The sequence below is a fragment of the Pteropus alecto genome, unplaced genomic scaffold (assembly GCF_000325575.1).
Source record: "Pteropus alecto unplaced genomic scaffold, ASM32557v1 scaffold206, whole genome shotgun sequence".
Lineage (NCBI taxonomy): Eukaryota > Metazoa > Chordata > Mammalia > Chiroptera > Pteropodidae > Pteropus > Pteropus alecto.
Window position 1 is genome coordinate 439,106 of NW_006438906.1, and position 17,754 is coordinate 456,859.

Consider the following 17,754-nt stretch of genomic DNA (forward strand, 5'->3'; position numbering starts at 1 on the left):
ATCTAAGTGATCCATACAGCATATTATCCTAGGAACCCAGTGCTCCCAGGAGTCTATATCCCTACAAAAGCCTGAGATCTTGTGGCACTGGCTCCTTGCCACTTTAGCCATCAGAAGTAGTTTCACTGGGTTCCCACTCAACAGCAGTAAAAAATGACTAGCTTTCCTACTCTCCATTCTTTTAATTCATGCTGTCAACAGAATTTATGGAGTGCCTATTATGTGTACAACAAGACATCAAACTTATCCTTCCCTCCCTTTTGAAGATAAGTGAAATTCGTGCTCCTAATTCTACACTATAGAAGGGGTAGCTTTATCTTCTCTTACCTCTGAAAAGCCCAATCAAATTTAGTGGGCTCAGGGTTGGTTTGGGGAGCATGGGAACAATATACAGGGCATAAAACAGGTTTTGAGAGATGATGTCTTTTGGTTAGAACATGCTGAATTTGAGAAGCTGATGAGAGAAGTGAGTATACAAGTAGTTATAAATATGGGTTTAGAGTTCAGGAGAGAGATCTGGGCTGGATATATGGATAGAAGAGCAATCCACATAAGTGGTAGTTGACAAAATGGATGAGATTTCACAGAAAGAATGCAGAGTTGTATGAAAAAAAATATTAAGAGAAGAACCCCAGAAAGAGCAACATTTAAAAAGTGAGGGAAAAAAAAAGTGAGCAAAGAGAGAAATCAGAAAAGGAAGACAAGAAATGCTGGAGTACTGTTGGGGATGATTTCTATGATGTCAAAACAGGAAAGACTGTTTAGGATTGTCAAATACTATAGAGAGGTCCAATAAGATAAAGACTTAAAAGCAACCACCAGGTTAGGTAACTATGAGCTCACTGATAACCTTCACAAATGCAGTTTTAGTGAAATGACAATGAAATCATGAGACAGACTTTCCTCAAGTGTACTCCTTGGAAAACAAATCCTACAGCATGCTTCTCCAATACAGATTTTCATGGTCAAATAAGTCTGCAATAACACTGTGCATATTGGACTCTCCTCTTGAAGAATCACAAGCTTATATATATATTCAAATTTCTGACAAGTCCTACGATAAAGCAATCTGTTGGTGTTACACTCTATTGGAACTCAATGTTTTCCAAATTTCTTTGAGCATGGAACTCTTTATCCAATGATAAACAACCTATTAACAGTTCTAGAAATTGGAGTCCCATGGAACACACTTTGGAAAACAGGGTTCTAAGATTATGGTGGTTAAAAAAAAAAAATCCAGTGTTACGATGGTAGAAAAAAGTGTTAAGAATCAGGCCCTGGAGCTAACTAGATCTAAATTTGAATCTGGTTCTAACTCTTACTAGCTAGGTGACACTGGACAAGTTTCTATCTTTCTAAAGCTCAGTTTCTTAATTTGTAAAAGCTTAATAATATAAGCCTAAATCACAGAATTATTGTGAGAAATTCATTTGGGTAATGCATGTAAGCACTTACAGGAATAGTAGCATTCAATAAATGTGGTTACTATGATGATAATGATGGCACTGGTTGATATTAAAAGGAAAATTGTGATGCAGGTGCTAAGTTTTCAATGAATGAAGTTATAGAAATGTTGGGATCGAACTGAAACAAGGAAGGTGGGTGTGAAAACAGGTTATGCGAAGATCTAGTAATGGCCTAGAAGTGGCAGAAGGAGCCAGAGAAAACCAAGCCTCACTCTTGACCCCATAATACATGGGGCATAAAAAAGAAAGGCACAGTCTCCTCCAAAAAGGGCTTTAGTGAACAGCCAGTTTTCGGTCAATAGATAACGTATCAGTTCTGGTCTCAGATATCAAGTAAGGACTCTACAGTTTGCCAAAGGGCAGAAGGGGCCTGTTGAGAGCAGCAGCTAAGGTCTCATCGAAACAGGTCTCTCTAGTTTGTGAAGCAGTGGTAGGACCTATTCTTAAGTAGGGTTTACCATGAAGTTTGAAAATGGATGTTAAAAGCTGTGGTTAAGAGAGATATGGAAGTATTCAGGCTTACTACAGGATTTGCATTACAACATTGTGGTAGCAAAATATTAGAAACAACTTAAAGATTCACCAATAGAGGACAGAGTACATAAATTATAATACATCCACAAAAATAAATACTAGGTAGATATTTTAAAAGAATGTTGTAGCTCTATTTGTACTAATAAGGAAAAATTTCCAAAATATAGCAGTAAAAGAAAAAAAGGTAAAGGATAATATGTGCAATATATGCATGTGTATGCATACATGCTTATAAATGCACATTTTATCTCTGGACCGAATCACAAGACACAGGCAACAATGAGATGGGAGAAATGAGGACTAGAGAGAGGCCTGGAAGTCTGAAGGAGGGGAACTTTGCACTATACATACCTTTTTTGTAAAATTTTATATTTTTACATTTATTACTTATTCAAAACATTCTTCAGGTTTGTTTTTTAAGTGTTAGAGTAGCAATAATTAGGAGAGCCTAAAATATTATGAGGAAAAAAAAGGATAACTGGTGGTCTCCATGAGAGCAAAGAATGGAGGTAACGGAAATTAAGATAGGCAGCCATGAACAGAACAAAATACTGGAGTTAAAGTTATAGAAAGAGTGCTTTCCTGGTGCATCTAAGTTTAAGAGATGGGGTCCTCAAGGGCCTGCTCCCCTTCAGCCTCCTCATTTTTTCCCCAAGGGGAATCCCTATTTCAGGGCTTCAATTATAGCACAAGAAGGAAGTCTCTTTGCTTGGGAGAGTTATAAGTAAGAAAAGAACTTTGCCGGAGAGAGCCAATTCATTTTGTTCTAATGATCCTTCCTGAGAAAATGCTGATCCATCTCTCAGGCTGACCAGCAGCAATCTATTTGCTCAATTCTATCTCTTCTTATTAAGCCTCTCCTTCCTCAGCTTTCTTTAGCAACCTAAGAGCTTCTGTCAAGGCTTCCTCACGGCCTACCTCCATGCCTTCTCCTTCACTGTCCCTTCCACCTGGAACACCCACCCACCTGCTGCCACCGCAGTCTCCGTTTCTAGAGCTAAAAGTCTCACCTACTCCCCCAGATTTTTCTGCAGCTAAGCCAAATAAGGTACAGAATCATATCCATTCCACCCACACTACCAACATTACTGCCTCATCAGCATTAGCAATGTCATCAAACACTTATTATGTACATATGGCCAGGTACTCAGCCAATCCATATACAGAGATGACCTATATGATCTCTTCTTCAAGTTGCTGACACTCTATAGGAATGGCTTAAGGGGAGCTAGGTTTCTTTGTTAGTTCCTCAAAGTCTACTGAATGCAGTACCAGCTAAAGAAGTATAAATGTCCTATAAGCTTTCAGGAAATATCCAAATCACAAATAATCAAAGAAATGCAAATTACAACAATGGGATATTATTCTTCTGCCAAATTGGCAACAATCTTCTAAGATGATAATACTCAATGTTGGTGCAGTGCATTCAAATACTCCAAGTACAAACTGGAAAAACTTTTCTGAAAACACATGTAAGAAGTTTATCAAAACCCTTTAAAAGGTATATACTCTTTCACGCAAAAATTTATTTGAATCTACTTTGAGAAAGCTAAGTTAAAGAAATAATCAGAAATGAAAACAGACTTATGTATATGATGTTCATCATAGCATTATTTATGATAGTAAAGAAACAAGAAGAATTGTATGGAACATCTACATGATGGAATATTATTAACATATTAATAATCATTAAATCACGTTTTCAAAAAATATTTAATGACCCAGAATAAAGCTCACAAAATTGATCTAAGAAAGAAAATTTAAAAATCTACCCATAATATGGTCCAGATTCAGTAACTTTATGTTCATGTATATAAAAATTATAATATTAATAGTTAATATTTTGCTATTATTGACTTTAGGTGCCAAGCCTTGGGAAAAATAAAAATAGGATTAATTAAGATAGGATAAAGAAGCACAGGGAGACTTCTGTGGAAATGCTGAGGGGCTTTTCTGGCTAGTTGAACATCCATAAGAGTTGGCTAAGCACTCTGCTAGTTTCGATATTGGGCTCTAGAACACCAACAATGAAAAGCATAGCCCCAGCATTCAAGGATCTTACAAACACACAGAGAAGTAACAGCAAACAAATAACTCCATTACACCATGGTAAATGACAATCTAGAAAAAGTATGTTCGGAATCTGAAAGCTTTACCCCCAAAATACTAACAAACACTTGAGTGGGTTTTAAAAGATGTGAATGAAAAGTTAGCTAGGTGGAGAAGGAGTATTTCAAGCATGGGAAATTGGCAAAGTCTCTGAGATTTTGAAAATTAAATAATTTTATATATCGGATATGTTGACTAAACAGAGTAGCAAAAGGAGGTAAGACTGGAAAGGCATATAGGGTCTCCACCGTCATCCAGTTTAGTCATCCAACAAGAAGAAATGAACATGAAATTCTAACAATAAGAAATGAATGAAAGATTGGAGCTAAAGACTTTAAGTGCTTGCTTTTTGCCCATTGACCAGATAACTAGAACTATCTGTATTATCTTTCTAGTGTGGGGTTTTTATCATTTTTACCTAAAGACATCTATTTTTGTAATGACAAACATGTTGCTTTTGCTCTTTGTTTTAAATCCTGATTTTTCTCAATACACCTTCAAAGGTTTTTAAATTGTTTCACATCTGGTCAAGTGGAGATGTTTAAGAACTTCATTTTTATTTTGTAATAAAAGTTTACAACTTGATTTTTTCAAAAAAAAGTCAACAAACTCCAAGAACCTGTTACTAAGGTCTTAAATAAATTTTAAAAAACACATTCTCCCTGTAGGGTCAAATTAACAGTGCTTTATGAAGTTAGGACAATTTGAGAATCAAAACAAATGATAGTAGGGGATTATAAGTAATGTAATAAATTAGGAATTCATGAGTCCATGCTAATTTAAAGTAATGGGAGAAAAGGGAAATCTCTTCCTCATAGTAGGCACATATAATGCCAAGTAATAAATGTAGAAAAGATAGTAAAAACAGAAAGTTACCATTTGGCAACCACTATTGGTTGTGGTAGATTCATACAGAAGTCATCAATGGATACTTAGCTGGTAGGCAGAGGAGATTTGATGAGGAACAAGATATTAGCATAGTCTCAGAGCATTGTACCACAAAACACTTAACAATTACAAAAAAAAAGAAATGGTGCTCTGATAGTGGAGAAACCTGGCTGATACAAACTTAGCTGGTTGATTAAAGTTAACATTACAAAGGATAGGACAGACTGACATCATGTACTTTCTAATGCAATTCATAAAGAGCCCAGCGTCATTTTTGGTTAATTCCCACCAGGAAAGCATGGCCTGAGTCTGGACACGAGGAAACACTGGATAGACCCAAAATGAAGAACATACTACAAAATGAAAAGCCTATACTATTTGTTGAGAAAAGTTGAGAAACTGTTCCAGATTAAAGGAGACTAAAGAGTCATGACTTTTAAATATAACATATCAACCTGTATTGAATCTTGGACCAGAAGAGAAAAGAGACATTGTTGAGATGGTTGGAAAAATTTGCATGGGGGTCTTGATGATAGTGTTGTCACTGTTGATTTCCTGATTTGGATAGTTACATAAGAAAGTAGCCTTGTTTTGGGGAACTACAAATAGGAGTATTTAGAAGTGACAGAACATCAAGTCTCCAACTTTCTCTCAAATGGTTCAGAAAAAGATTAATCATAATAAATGGAGAGTGATGAAGCAAATGTAAAATGTCAAAAACCGGGGTATCTTGGTGAGGAGGATATGGGAGCTCTTTATACTACTATTTTGACAACTTCTCCCTAAGTTTGGAAAAAATTTAAGGGTGTTTACACATGTGAGCATGCTTGCATCTTTAATATCTGTCAAGTATTATACTAATAGCCACTTGTCATCATTTAAAACATCCTTTCTGCCTGAAGACTATCTATTGACACACAGATAAGGACACTTCAAACTTACAACACTAAAAATTTTAATTTTTTTTTTTTTCATTACTTTTTTACATTGTTTCAGATCTTACTTGGTTGATGCTTTGGGCCTTAAATTAGCATAGTCTCAGAGCATTGTACCACAAAACACTTAAACACATAGAAAACACACAAAACACATAGAAATTTCTGAACACTGTGTAAAATTTCTGACCCTGTATGGGTCAGCCATACAGTGCTAGTGGCTGGCCAAATGAGATAACAAGTGACCCCAAGAGGCCTTGAAATAGTCCCATGTGCTAAACTCAAAATAAAATGGCCTTGAGGTGATTAAGGTACTTAAAATAGCATTTAACTTTACCTTCAGGCTCTGAACACACTAAGTCTATTTGATTTCCATTAATTAGCATAGAAGGAAGACAATGGCCACCTCCCATCTCTAAAGACTCTGGCTTACTTGTCATGCATTCCCAGAAGCACACTTTAAGAAGATGACTAATCACTGACTGCTTCTTAGGCACCATATGTCTCCCAATTTCAAAAGGAAAAATTGTCCAACTAGTACTAGAACAATAGATTTCCTACCTCCTGCAGCTGGAGTCGAACCTTGGTAACTGCTCGGATCCAGTGTGCTCTGGCTTGGGTAAATGGTGAAGATGCATTCTCCTCAGGAAAACTTGTAACAAAGAAAAGAATGTTCCTTTAAAATATCCCAGACGACAAGGTAACAGTGCTCAAGGCAAAACTGTCAAATATCTAAAATAAAATGGTTTATATTTATGCTATACTTGTTTAGTGATTCAGGCCACTAAAACAGCATCTTCATGAATATCCAATGTGAAAAAAATTCCCTCTAAAATGACAACTCCTAGCTTTTCATCTGTTTCCTCTCTTCCTTCCTCTTTTTTCTTTCACTCACCCCATGAGGCAGCTCACTGGGACAGTCAGGATCGGGATGCTAGAAGTAATGGCAAGGGCTCTAAATTAGTGTCTAGAATTAAAACTATGCAGAAAGGTTTGGAGTAACTCTCTCACCTCACCTCATCTCTCAAGGCCACCAGTCTCCCTTGGGGATCCTACATAGCATTCTTAGGGCAGAATTTAGTTCCTGCAAAGCTTTCCTGCTCTACTAAGTATTTTGGAAGTCCTAAGTAAAAAAGCACAGTCCTTTTTCTGCCATGATCTTATTCCTTGAGCTGCTTCAAGAACATCCTCAGTGAAATGAGCAATAAATATAATAAAGTATCTTTGAGAGATAAATACTAGCCTGTATTAGAACTAATCATGATCAGGTCCTTAACTGTGGAACAATGGTTGATTCTCAGTGATAATGCTTCTCCTATCCTCCTATCTCCCATTGGGATCTATTTCCAAGGCAACAAACAAGTGTCCACCATCTACACAGGTAAAATATATACGCTGGGCTCTAATACCATTTGAGTCTACTGTTTAAAACATCTGAAGGCACTTCTGGCTAAGGTAGAAGTCAAGTTCACTCGCACAGCTAGGATTTAAGAGGCCACAACCAGTAGAAAAGGACAAATACTTGTGCTGGGCACTTCTGCTCTACCAAGAACTCTACCCAGACAACATTATCTGTCAAGTCGAAAGTCTACAAAAAGCCATCTTTCAGTGGTTTGTCAACCCAGTAATAAATCTGGTCCAGAGCTATCTCCTGGATTTCTTGTCTATTAGAAGAGCCACCAGAGATGACTAAAGATCAGGAAAAAGTAAGAAGAGAAAATATGTTTACACCTTCAGTGGTGGAGTAGACACACCAACCATTCCCTAACCTTTACTACATAATCAGCATTCACTGTTCTGATCTTTCACTGAGAGGCTTTACTATTAGGCCTAAAATCTGAGAATCTAAATCATATCTAGCCTTTATCTCTCTGCCCCAGCGGCTTTAACTGGGAGGAGTTTTGCCCTGTAGGGGAAATCTGGCAATATCTGGAGACATTTTTGGTTGTCACAACTGAGGATTGCTACTGGCATCTAGTGTGCACAGGCCAGGGATACTACCAAATATCCTACAGTGCATACAATAATTCCCCATAACAAAGAGTTATCTGGCCCAAAATGTCAACAGTGCCAAGACTGAGAAACCCTGTGCTGCCCCAACCTATCGGTAACTCTACTGACCAATTTAGCTCTATAATAACAATCAACCTCTGTACTGTTTCATTATAAGACTGTTTAAAAGGACATCTTTAAAATTTTTCTTCTGGCTACCAATCACGAGATACACTTCTAGGCCCTGTGAAGGCTGAGGAGTGGGTTAGATCTGGCTTCCGGCCAATTTTTTCATAACTCTGTCCTGGTTTCCTCAGCCAGGAAAAAATTAAAACAAACAAACAAAAAAGCAATGTTCATAAAAGAATTTTAAACATTGATAAACTTAAAAGCCTATTTCATTCAAAGCAGCAACTTTGAACGAAATAATCTGCAGGGCTCAGGTCAGTTCCAGACTCGGAGGCTGCCATATGTGGGGTCAATTAGTAAGCCAAGGACTGCAGACTCAAGAAGACCTGGTACACTGGAACTAACTACAAAGAACCCAAGTATTCTTCAGGGATCCTCAAAATATCTTGAGAATTATACCAAAAATCAAAGGAAGCAGTGTAGAGCTAAGCCTCAGTACTCTGATCACCACCATACCCAGCTGTGGGGGTAAAAATGCAAAGCACTTATATTCAGCAATATCACAATGCAGGTACTGAGGAAACCATGTGAGCTCCTCAAAACAGCCACCACCTACCTCTCCTGGAGGCCTAGGAAGTGGTCTTTTTGTAGCACCAGATCTGGGGAAGGATGGGTTGTGACATCTTCTTTCGTCTCCTTGGGTTCACACGTTCTCCCCTTCTCTTCTTCACCCATCACCTCCAAGACTTTCTCTTGTTCTCCAAAACCCGTTTGGCCATCTCTGGAGAAGCTGCCAGAGCTGTGGCAGGAATGAATCGAGGCCCTCTCCCGATGGTCATCATCTTGTTCATGACACTGGTCTAGTTCACTCAGCTGAGAGCTTCCTTGGCTCACATTACAGGAGGAGCCATACCTACTACTGCTGGTGGGGCTGTGAGAATGAGAGGAAGACAGATGCGTAAATAAATGTAAACGAGGGGCCAGGGTAAAAGTAATGGATTAATCCAGGAAATAATAATCTTAGCAGTGGCAAGAATCACAAACAGGGGGTTCTTTGGAAAAAAAGACGAAATTTTACAATCTGGAAGAACTAGTTTCTACTCAGCAGAGTCACAACAGGGGGGAAAAAAAAACAAATGCTGGGTTCTCCAACAGCACTTAACCCCAAACCTGCAACTGACTTTGAAGAATACTTTATCTTAATGTGATATGTGTACGTAGATTAAGATTAAAACAGTCTGTTGTTTATGCAAAAAATTCTTTACTCAGACTTCTAAAGAAACTTGTCCAGTGGCTGTGATTAAAGTTTTCTGATTTCCACATAATAAAATGGATGAACTCTACTCCCTTTTTCTAGTACTGAATAAATTGGGATCCCCTTTCCTTCCTCTACTATTGTAAATGTGAATGCCTATTCCTTAGGATGAGCAAAGGAGAGTGAACATGTTCCTTCAATTACCTCTCAGGCATCTGCATGATGAGGTATGAAGCCATTTCTAGAATCAAGAAATCCCTCATGGAATCTCATCGACCATCTCATGAATGTTACAGTGATAGCCCTGGCGGCCTAGGGAGTGTCCTAAAGATAAACACGCCCATCTGTAACTGAACTGCTCTCAGGACATAGCTGTTTTCAATAAAGTGGACAAAGTCCAATTCCAGGATCTGGGTCAGAGCAATATTGATGCATTTCTGCCAGGCCAATCCTCTCTCATCGATCACCTGAATTCCCATACCCAGAAGGGTAATTAGTTCCCCTGCTATGATAGTAGCTGTGGCAGAGGAAATGGTAATGAATTGTGACCAGAAAGTAGAGCAGTCTCCAGAAGTTACTCCCTTGAGCCATATACTGAATCTAAGGGATTCAGTCCTATTCAAGACAGAGGGACTTGGTGGTGATCTATAAGATCTATCCCGGCCAGTTTGGATAGTTCCATCACAAGTCAGAGGCCCTCATTTTACTTCTGGGTAACCTGCTAGAAAGCCTCCATGCAAAAGGACAGGAATTTCCTTGCCAGAGGGTCGAGCCTTTAACTAAAGGGCTTATGTTCACTCTTGGCGAGATGAAGATAAATCATTGTTGTTTCCAGTGATGTTTTCCCTATGGTTCCTCCCAATTACTTAGTATTTTCAGGCTGATTTCTGATCCTTCATCCTATAGCAACAGGATAGGTACCAAGTCACTGTTTGGAGTAGTTCCCGATACACGTGTATACACACACACACGCACAAGCTCTAAAGCCCCTGATGAGTCCCTTTGGACCGGCTTGGGCCAGAGGTCAAGGCAGGATTCTTACTGCACTGTATGATGCTTATTCTTAGGAGAAATAATAGTACTCTTTGCAGATGGACACTGCATTATGTTCCAGACTGAATAACTACAGCAAACAATTGCCCTGAGCTCCTGCGAGACTTTACTGAAAGCATTTATCAGACACCAGTTTAAAGGGTAGTAAAAGGCAGACTGGAAGAAGTTATGCAAATCTATGTGGAATAGGATGTAGAATATAGATTATCCTGAGCCATCCTTTGCACTCTGTATTTTACTTAATACCCTCACTGCCACTGGAGAAAGCATCTTAGAAGACGTGGAAAAGCAAAGTGGGTGTCTCTCCAACTATTACATGTATAAGTGCTGAAGGCCCAAGAAAGCCTATCATGTGGCTGCAATTAATATTTGCCACTCAACTACTTGCTGCCTCTTCCTGCCCTCCCTTCTCCATTTCATGTTACATAAGGCAGAGCAAACCAGAGTGAGTAAATCTCAGGACCCAATCTTTCCTTTCAGCAAGGAGCTCCTTGTTCCAATAAATAAATTATATTTGGCACTAGAGAGAAGGGAGAGGATGAAAAGACCCACACATTATTTCTTGTTACTTAACCTCTACTTAACATGAAGCTCAGGTGCTAGGAAAGACACAGAAAGGATAAAAAGCAGGCTATGACTAATCTATCACTAAGTCATTGCATCATAAATGGCCAATTCCTTAAAATCATTTATGATGCTTTAGTTGAGAACAGGCCTTTTGTTGATCTTTGGTTCCGTGATGCCATGCGGAGTAACTGGCTGCTTTACATTTGAAACAGAGTCAGTGTTAGCAAGCACCGCCTCTTCTTCTTGTGTTTCTGCCTGGTGAAGTAGCTTGGAGACAGTGCAGTGCTCCTCAAGACTCCCTGAAGGACAGGTGGAGCCAGAGAGGTTGCCTCTGGTACTCCAGTGTTCTGCAAATGGTGGAGTTTCTTGCTGGTTTTCCATTTCTCCAGGCCCTGAAAGTCCATGAGTATACATACCTGGCTTGACCTCCAGTAGCTCAGGGGCTGCAGGGGGCTGAGGCAAGACCTTAGCTGGCTCAGCACTGACCCCAGACACTGGAGAAGATTCCAAAGTTTCATCAGCCCCACTGGAGTTAAGGTCCTGATCACCGCTGATAACCAAAACTGGAGAGGAGGATTCTGCAGGCACTTGTTCAGGGCCCCCTTTGTTTTCTTTTGGCCATGGGAATAAAAGATCCAGCTTCTTTCCAAACCTTAGTTTGGAATCACTTGCTACTACACTTCCTTTCCCTTCATTATCTCCTTCAAATAGAGTTGACAACTTCTTAAAACCAGACACTAAACCAGTCTCTGCTGCTCTATTGCCAAAGGAAGAAGGTGGGGAAAAGAAAGAGCTCAGTGGTTTCCCATAGTCAGTAGCAGAGGATGGGAAACGAAGCTTTGGCCAGCTGGTCATGTTTGGGATCTCAAAATGTGGTCTTGGCTGCTCTGTTTCCTGAGGGGCTGCAGGTGGATCTTTCTGGGCATCAAATATTCCATAACTTTCTTTAGCACAAAGAACAGGTTCCTCCAGCAGAGGGTGAGAAAGGGACCCTTGGGTTTCCAGTGTGGCACTCTGGCCAAGTGAACTTGCCTTATTGAACTGTGTAGTAGTATTGGTTTCTAGTGAACTGGTTCCCTGTATCTCCAAGAAATCTTGGTTTATGGAAGCAGATTGCATAGCTGGCTTTGGATCAAGAGGAATAGATGGCTGAATTGGAGGAGGAAGCTCTTTGGCAATCCAGGTTGGATCTGGATACAACTGTGTTGGCAATGAAATATGCTCTGCCTCGAATGATGTCTCTGTGTCTGTGCCCTGCAACATCCCCATGTCTCCTTCATCACTCAAAGACAATACTCTCTGCCCAGTATCATCCCCTGAGATAGAAGATGCAGCTTCAACTGTTTCAGAATGCTGGAGTTCTGGAATATTGTCAGGAATATTACTGTTTTCCATTTCAGTTGTTAGTTTAGGATCATCTGTCAAGGGATTGTCAGGAATATTACTGTTTTCCATTTCAGTCATTAGTTTAGAATCATCTGTCAAAGTATTATCAGGAATAGTATTGTTTTCCATTTTAGTTGTTAGTTTAGGATCATCTGTCACGGTCTCCAAGTCTGATTTTGTACTAACCACAGTCATTCTACAGCCACTGAGAATAGATTCTGAATTGAATGCTGCAGAAGCAGCTTCTCTCCACATATTTTCTGGAGGTGCTGATCCTACAGCATCTCCGGAACTACCATTTTGAAGCCATGCAGTAGCTAAGGTAGGTGATTCTTGTTTGTATGCCTCTGGTTTGGGACTTTTGAAAATTCCAAATAACTCACTTTTGAGTGGCTGAGATGATGCACCAGAAGAGAAAGAGAAAAAGGAGTTTTTCTTTGCAGGTTTAGGAGAAGAGAAAAATCCAGAAAAGGTTTTGGGAGGTTCAATTAAGCTCCCAGAGAAAGATTTCACTTTGGTCACAAAACCTGAAAGCATTTCTACTGAAGAGCCCAACACTGATCTGTCTTCCTCTTTATCTGTGTCTCGACTCTGGAGGTGCCCTGCACACCCTGGCTCTGCAGAGGAAGAAGCTGGCTCCAGGGTTTGTGTTAAAACCTCATCAGGGGCCTTTTCTAATGGCAAGTTCAATGAGTCACTAGCAAATCTTTCATTCTGATGGTGGTTAGTACAAGTGTCTAAATTGTTGAGCTTTTCAATCAAATGGCTATCATGTGAAAAAGACTTGGTCAGTGAGCCACTGGGGAAGGCTTCCTGTATGAAATTCTCCTCTTCATGAGGAGCTACCCCCTGGGTGTCCAGACCAATGAGAAGTGTTTCGGTCTGTGTCTGAAACCCTAGTGAATGAGGTACAATGTCTTTTTGTAGCTGATTCATCTGGAAATCTGCTAAAGATACCCCTGATCCATTACTGGAACCAAGTTTTCCCTGACAGTCCTTAACCTACACTGATCATCTTCAAGGGATGTAACTTCAATGGTATTGCTAATGGAAACACAAGAAGCCATTTTCTGTTCATGAACTACCTCCTGGACCATGCTATCTCTATTGCCATTGGAACCTTCTGTAGTCATTGGGCCACCCATGTCTACAAAAACACTGGGATTCTTATAGGGCTGGGCAGTCACTGGAGCAACAGTTGAAAGGCTGTGTTTTCCCCCAGGATTCTGCTGTTTTTCATCCAAAAAGGACAAGCCAAAGAAACTAAAGGATCTATTATGAGAGGTATCCTTCTTGATGCTTGAACTAGTAATGGGAAAAAAGGAAGGACGTGTGAATAGCCCTTCTGCTTGAGATTTGGTCCTTGGTAGAGTATCGGAGGCTCTGTTCTCAGATTTTTCAGATCTAGTCAGGAAAGAAAATATACTCTTTCTGTTTGGCAACTCTGAATGGGATGAATGGGATGAATGGGATGAATGGGATGAAGGTGTTGTGGCAGTTGAAAAACTCCAGTCTTTGTCAGAAAAATTATTTTGTTCATTTGAATTGCTTCTGCTCGGAATATCAGAAGATATTTTATTACTTCTTGAAACTTCTGTCACTGTAGACACACCACTAGTTTCAACTGAGGAATCTCTTGAAGACTCGGTGAGACAACTTGCTGACAAGGATGGATTTGGTGACTGCTGGATTAGGTGGTCTCTGGAGGGTACCTCTTTTTCAGTCAAATTATCACCCTGGATCTCCCTAGTTGATGGTTCCTTTAGCTCGCTATCATCAATAGTAGTCTGCTTATTCAGACTTCTAACTCGAACCTTCCCTTTAGAGGAAACTGGTACAGCAGGAACGTTCCTAATATCCTGACTAGTTAGCTGTGTGGGATTAGGACTTGACTTGACCTCATTCTTATTAGTCACTGAAGAAACAGACATATTTTCAGTTGTCTGTGTAAGAGATACATTGGTTTTAAAGAAATCTCCAAGGGTACCAAAAAAATTTGAAACACTAGAAGATTCATTCTTTTCCTGAGATGTTATCTTTCTATTTTTATCACCATTCTTTTCTAAGTCTGGTGATCCTTCTTTATTCACCTGGGTTTTAAAGAGGTTCAAAAATCCAGATGCCTGTTTTTCATTTACTGTTGCACTTACTGAAGAGTCTTCTCCCCGACCAAAGAATTTCAATGCACTTTTAAAAATTGTTCTCTCAGCCTCTGTGGAAGACTGGTCTTGGGGAAGCTCACAATTCTTGTGTTCATCCTTACTAAACTGTGATGCGACAGGAACTGAAACAGAGTCAGCTGCGATGATTTCATCATCTTCTATATCTAATTTAGCCTGAGGAATTGTTTGGCTTACCTCGAAAACAGATTTCAACAAACTTTGCTTTTTCATATGAGTGCTTTTATTTAAAGGGAATTCTTGCTTCACATTTTTAGTAAATTCTGGTTGCTGAGCATTGGATTCTATTTGTCTTTCTGAGTCCTTCTTAACAAGACTTCCCTTCACATTTTTGGAGTTACTCTCTGGTTGCTTACTCAAGATTAATGACTGAAGACTATCATTTGTGGGCTCTGCTATGTTTGACTGCTGATCCTTTTTCTTCGTGGCCAAAGACTCTAAAGATTCATTCTTATCAAAATTCAAAGTGCTTCCAACCAGAGCACCCAAAGCAGAAAATAATGAAGTCACTTTGTTCAATGATGACATCTCTTCTGTTTGCTGTGGGCTGTCAGTCATATTCTCAAAATGAACCAAAGAGGTACCTTCTTCAGAAGACTGAAGCAAATGAAAACTGGAAAGGTGAACTAATGAATCCTTAATTACAGGCTGGCACTTATCTCCTTCTATAATTTGATTTTTATTTAACTCATGATTACCAATACTTTGGGGCTGATTTCTGAGATCCAACGTACATTCCAAGTCTTCAGAACCATGAGGCCTTTCTTCAAAAGATCCAAAATCTGCTTTAAATGTTTGAGAATTATAGCCTGAAAAATCTAATGGCTGATCCTTTTGGCCATAACTTGACTCTTCCAGTACTTCTGAAAAGGTTCCCAAATTTAGATACTTTGGTCCCTCCCTTCTTGGCAAAACTATAGATAAATCAAGAGGGTAATCAACTGGTTCCTCTTCAACATACCATTCATCTTCTTTGCCAAGCACTTCAAAACTGTTACCAGCAGAAATAATGCTGTCATTCAATATAATACTTGATAGATTATTTGTCTGTAAATCACAATTCAAATACTCTTGATAAGAACAATCAGGTATAAATAAATAGGCATACTGCCCAGTAGAATCAGTAAGAAGAGAATAGATATATTGACCATCATGGAACATATAATATCCATACTCTCCATCCTCTGATGGCCACCACATTCCATTTTCAAGACATGACAACCATTCCTGGTATTCATAACCAACACCTGATAAAACAAAGTTTTCATCCATTCTTAATGAGTCGTGATCAACTACCGGGCATGTAGTCGTCTCATAACTTGAAGAACAACTTAAGTCAATGGGCAATTCTTCTAGTGAATTCTTAGTCTCATTAATTGGAAGATGACAAGAATTTCCATATAATGAGTTAGCTGCCCACATATCACCTCTTAATAAGTAATCTTCACTAAATGCAAACTGGTCATATGATTCATATGGTAAGTCACACCAAATGACACTGTGTGAATTTGTTCTCCACTCCAAGATATTTGCATTTTGATCTTTTTGGCAAAAACTTATTGCTGGGTTTTCTGAGTCAGGCCACAAAAAAACATCAGCTGATGAAAATATATTTTGATTCAACATATAATAAACTGGCTGAAGTTTCCTGGAATTTTTAGAGAAATCTTTTATATCAGATTCCCATTCATAACAAAAATGATTGTTCATCTCTTTGAAAGCTTGATGGTGGTTTGATTTATTAAGAATGTTAGTATTTGGTATAGGTGGATTTAACTCATTTGAATTTTCATATAGGTTTGCCTCAAGAACATGGTGTTGTGTTGGCCTCTTAGCCAAAGATTTCTCTAAGAGGTCCTGCTGAGTGCTTGGAGCACAGTGAAGTACACTGTCCTCAGAAGAGGGGCAATGTTTTTCACATTGCTGGTTTTTCCATGTAGAAGGGCAAAGATGATTATCAACCCTAGCATCAGATACTGGTATGTTTTCTTTAGGTAAAGATAAGAAACTTTTTATGAAGCTAGAAGTTTCTTGTTTTTCAAAATGGTTCCTCTGCTTCTCAGAAGTCACACATGAAGTATCAGAAATCTCATCCACGGATAAATGCTTATTTCCACTCGAATTCTTCGTGTCAACTAAAGACATGGACTTTGCTTCATCTGGTTTACAATCAGTCATACTGCTATTGGATATCAAGTTAAATATTCCAGAGAGTAAGCTTGGAGTATTATTCCTGTGATGAGAGTCATCATTTTTCAAATTTAATTCTTGTGGACTAGACAAGTTTTCAAGAGAAGAGAAGCTGTTAAACAGGCCAGAAAGGAGGCCTCCTTGGGTTCTTTTCTTGGAAGCTTTATCTACAAGTTTGTCTTCACTAATTTCATTAACCAAGGTGGATTTTGAAATGGTAGAAGTCAATGTTGATGAAGAGTCTGATACTGTTAAAGATGTCACTTGTGCAAGAGTCTTACTTTCTCCTGAAGAATCAGAAGCTATGTGTTCTTTGGGTACAACTCCAGGGATGACAAAAGTATCTTTTTCACAGTTCTCTGCTGCTATGTGGTCACTTGAATTTAATTCCTCTTTACTCCCAAATTTCCCAAGATCATCATTAATATCTGGAACTGAATCAGACTTTATTTTATTGAGTGTGGCATTTTCAAGACAATTTATTTGGCCATTCTTATTAAATGTCTCTGTATCATTAAGTTTCCCTAGATTATTATGAATATTTGGAAGAGAACTAGATTTTACTGAACTAAGTGTGGCATTTTTGTGGCAGTTTCTTTGGATCTCTTCATCAATGGCTACTTCTGAGCCATGAAAACTCTGGTCATTGATAGTGACATGGCTGTCAGTGAAAGGAAATTTAAACAAAGGAAAAACGCTTCCTTTCTCTCTTAAATCCTCCTGTTTTTCAGAATGACCAAGATTTTTTAAAAATGGAATATGTAGTTTCCCACTAAAGGGAAAGGAATGTCCATCTTTCTTAAGGCCCCTTCTCCATCCATCTTCCTCCAACTGGTGAGTTTTCTTACCTTCCGAAAAAGTTTCCTCTGAACAGGTTGCAGGAGAAGTGAGCAAAAACTGGCTAAAGGATTTTCTGAGTGGCTCAAGGAAATCATCATCACCAGTAACTTTGTCCCCCTCTAATGGCTTCAAAGCCACCTCTTTCTTTGCAGTTCTACTGCCAGCTACATAAGGATGTTCTGGAGTACTTTTGGCACATATTTTTGGTTCATCTGGTAACAAAGACAGGT

The 17,754-nt window shown here is 39.0% G+C and overlaps 1 protein-coding gene across 4 annotated transcripts in view; it reads right to left on the reverse strand.

Annotated features, from left to right (window-relative positions):
- Nucleotides 1–17,754, reverse strand: part of UNC13B (unc-13 homolog B) — a 193,813-nt gene that overhangs the window by 66,130 nt on the left and 109,929 nt on the right. For all 4 annotated transcript variants that reach the window (XM_025049704.1, XM_025049703.1, XM_025049706.1 and 1 more), the window contains exons 9-10: nucleotides 8,670–8,984; nucleotides 6,494–6,584 (exon numbers count right to left, since the gene is read on the reverse strand). In XM_025049704.1, the coding sequence (XP_024905472.1) occupies nucleotides 6,494–6,584; nucleotides 8,670–8,984 (406 nt within the window). The remainder of the gene's footprint in view (nucleotides 1–6,493; nucleotides 6,585–8,669; nucleotides 8,985–17,754) is intronic.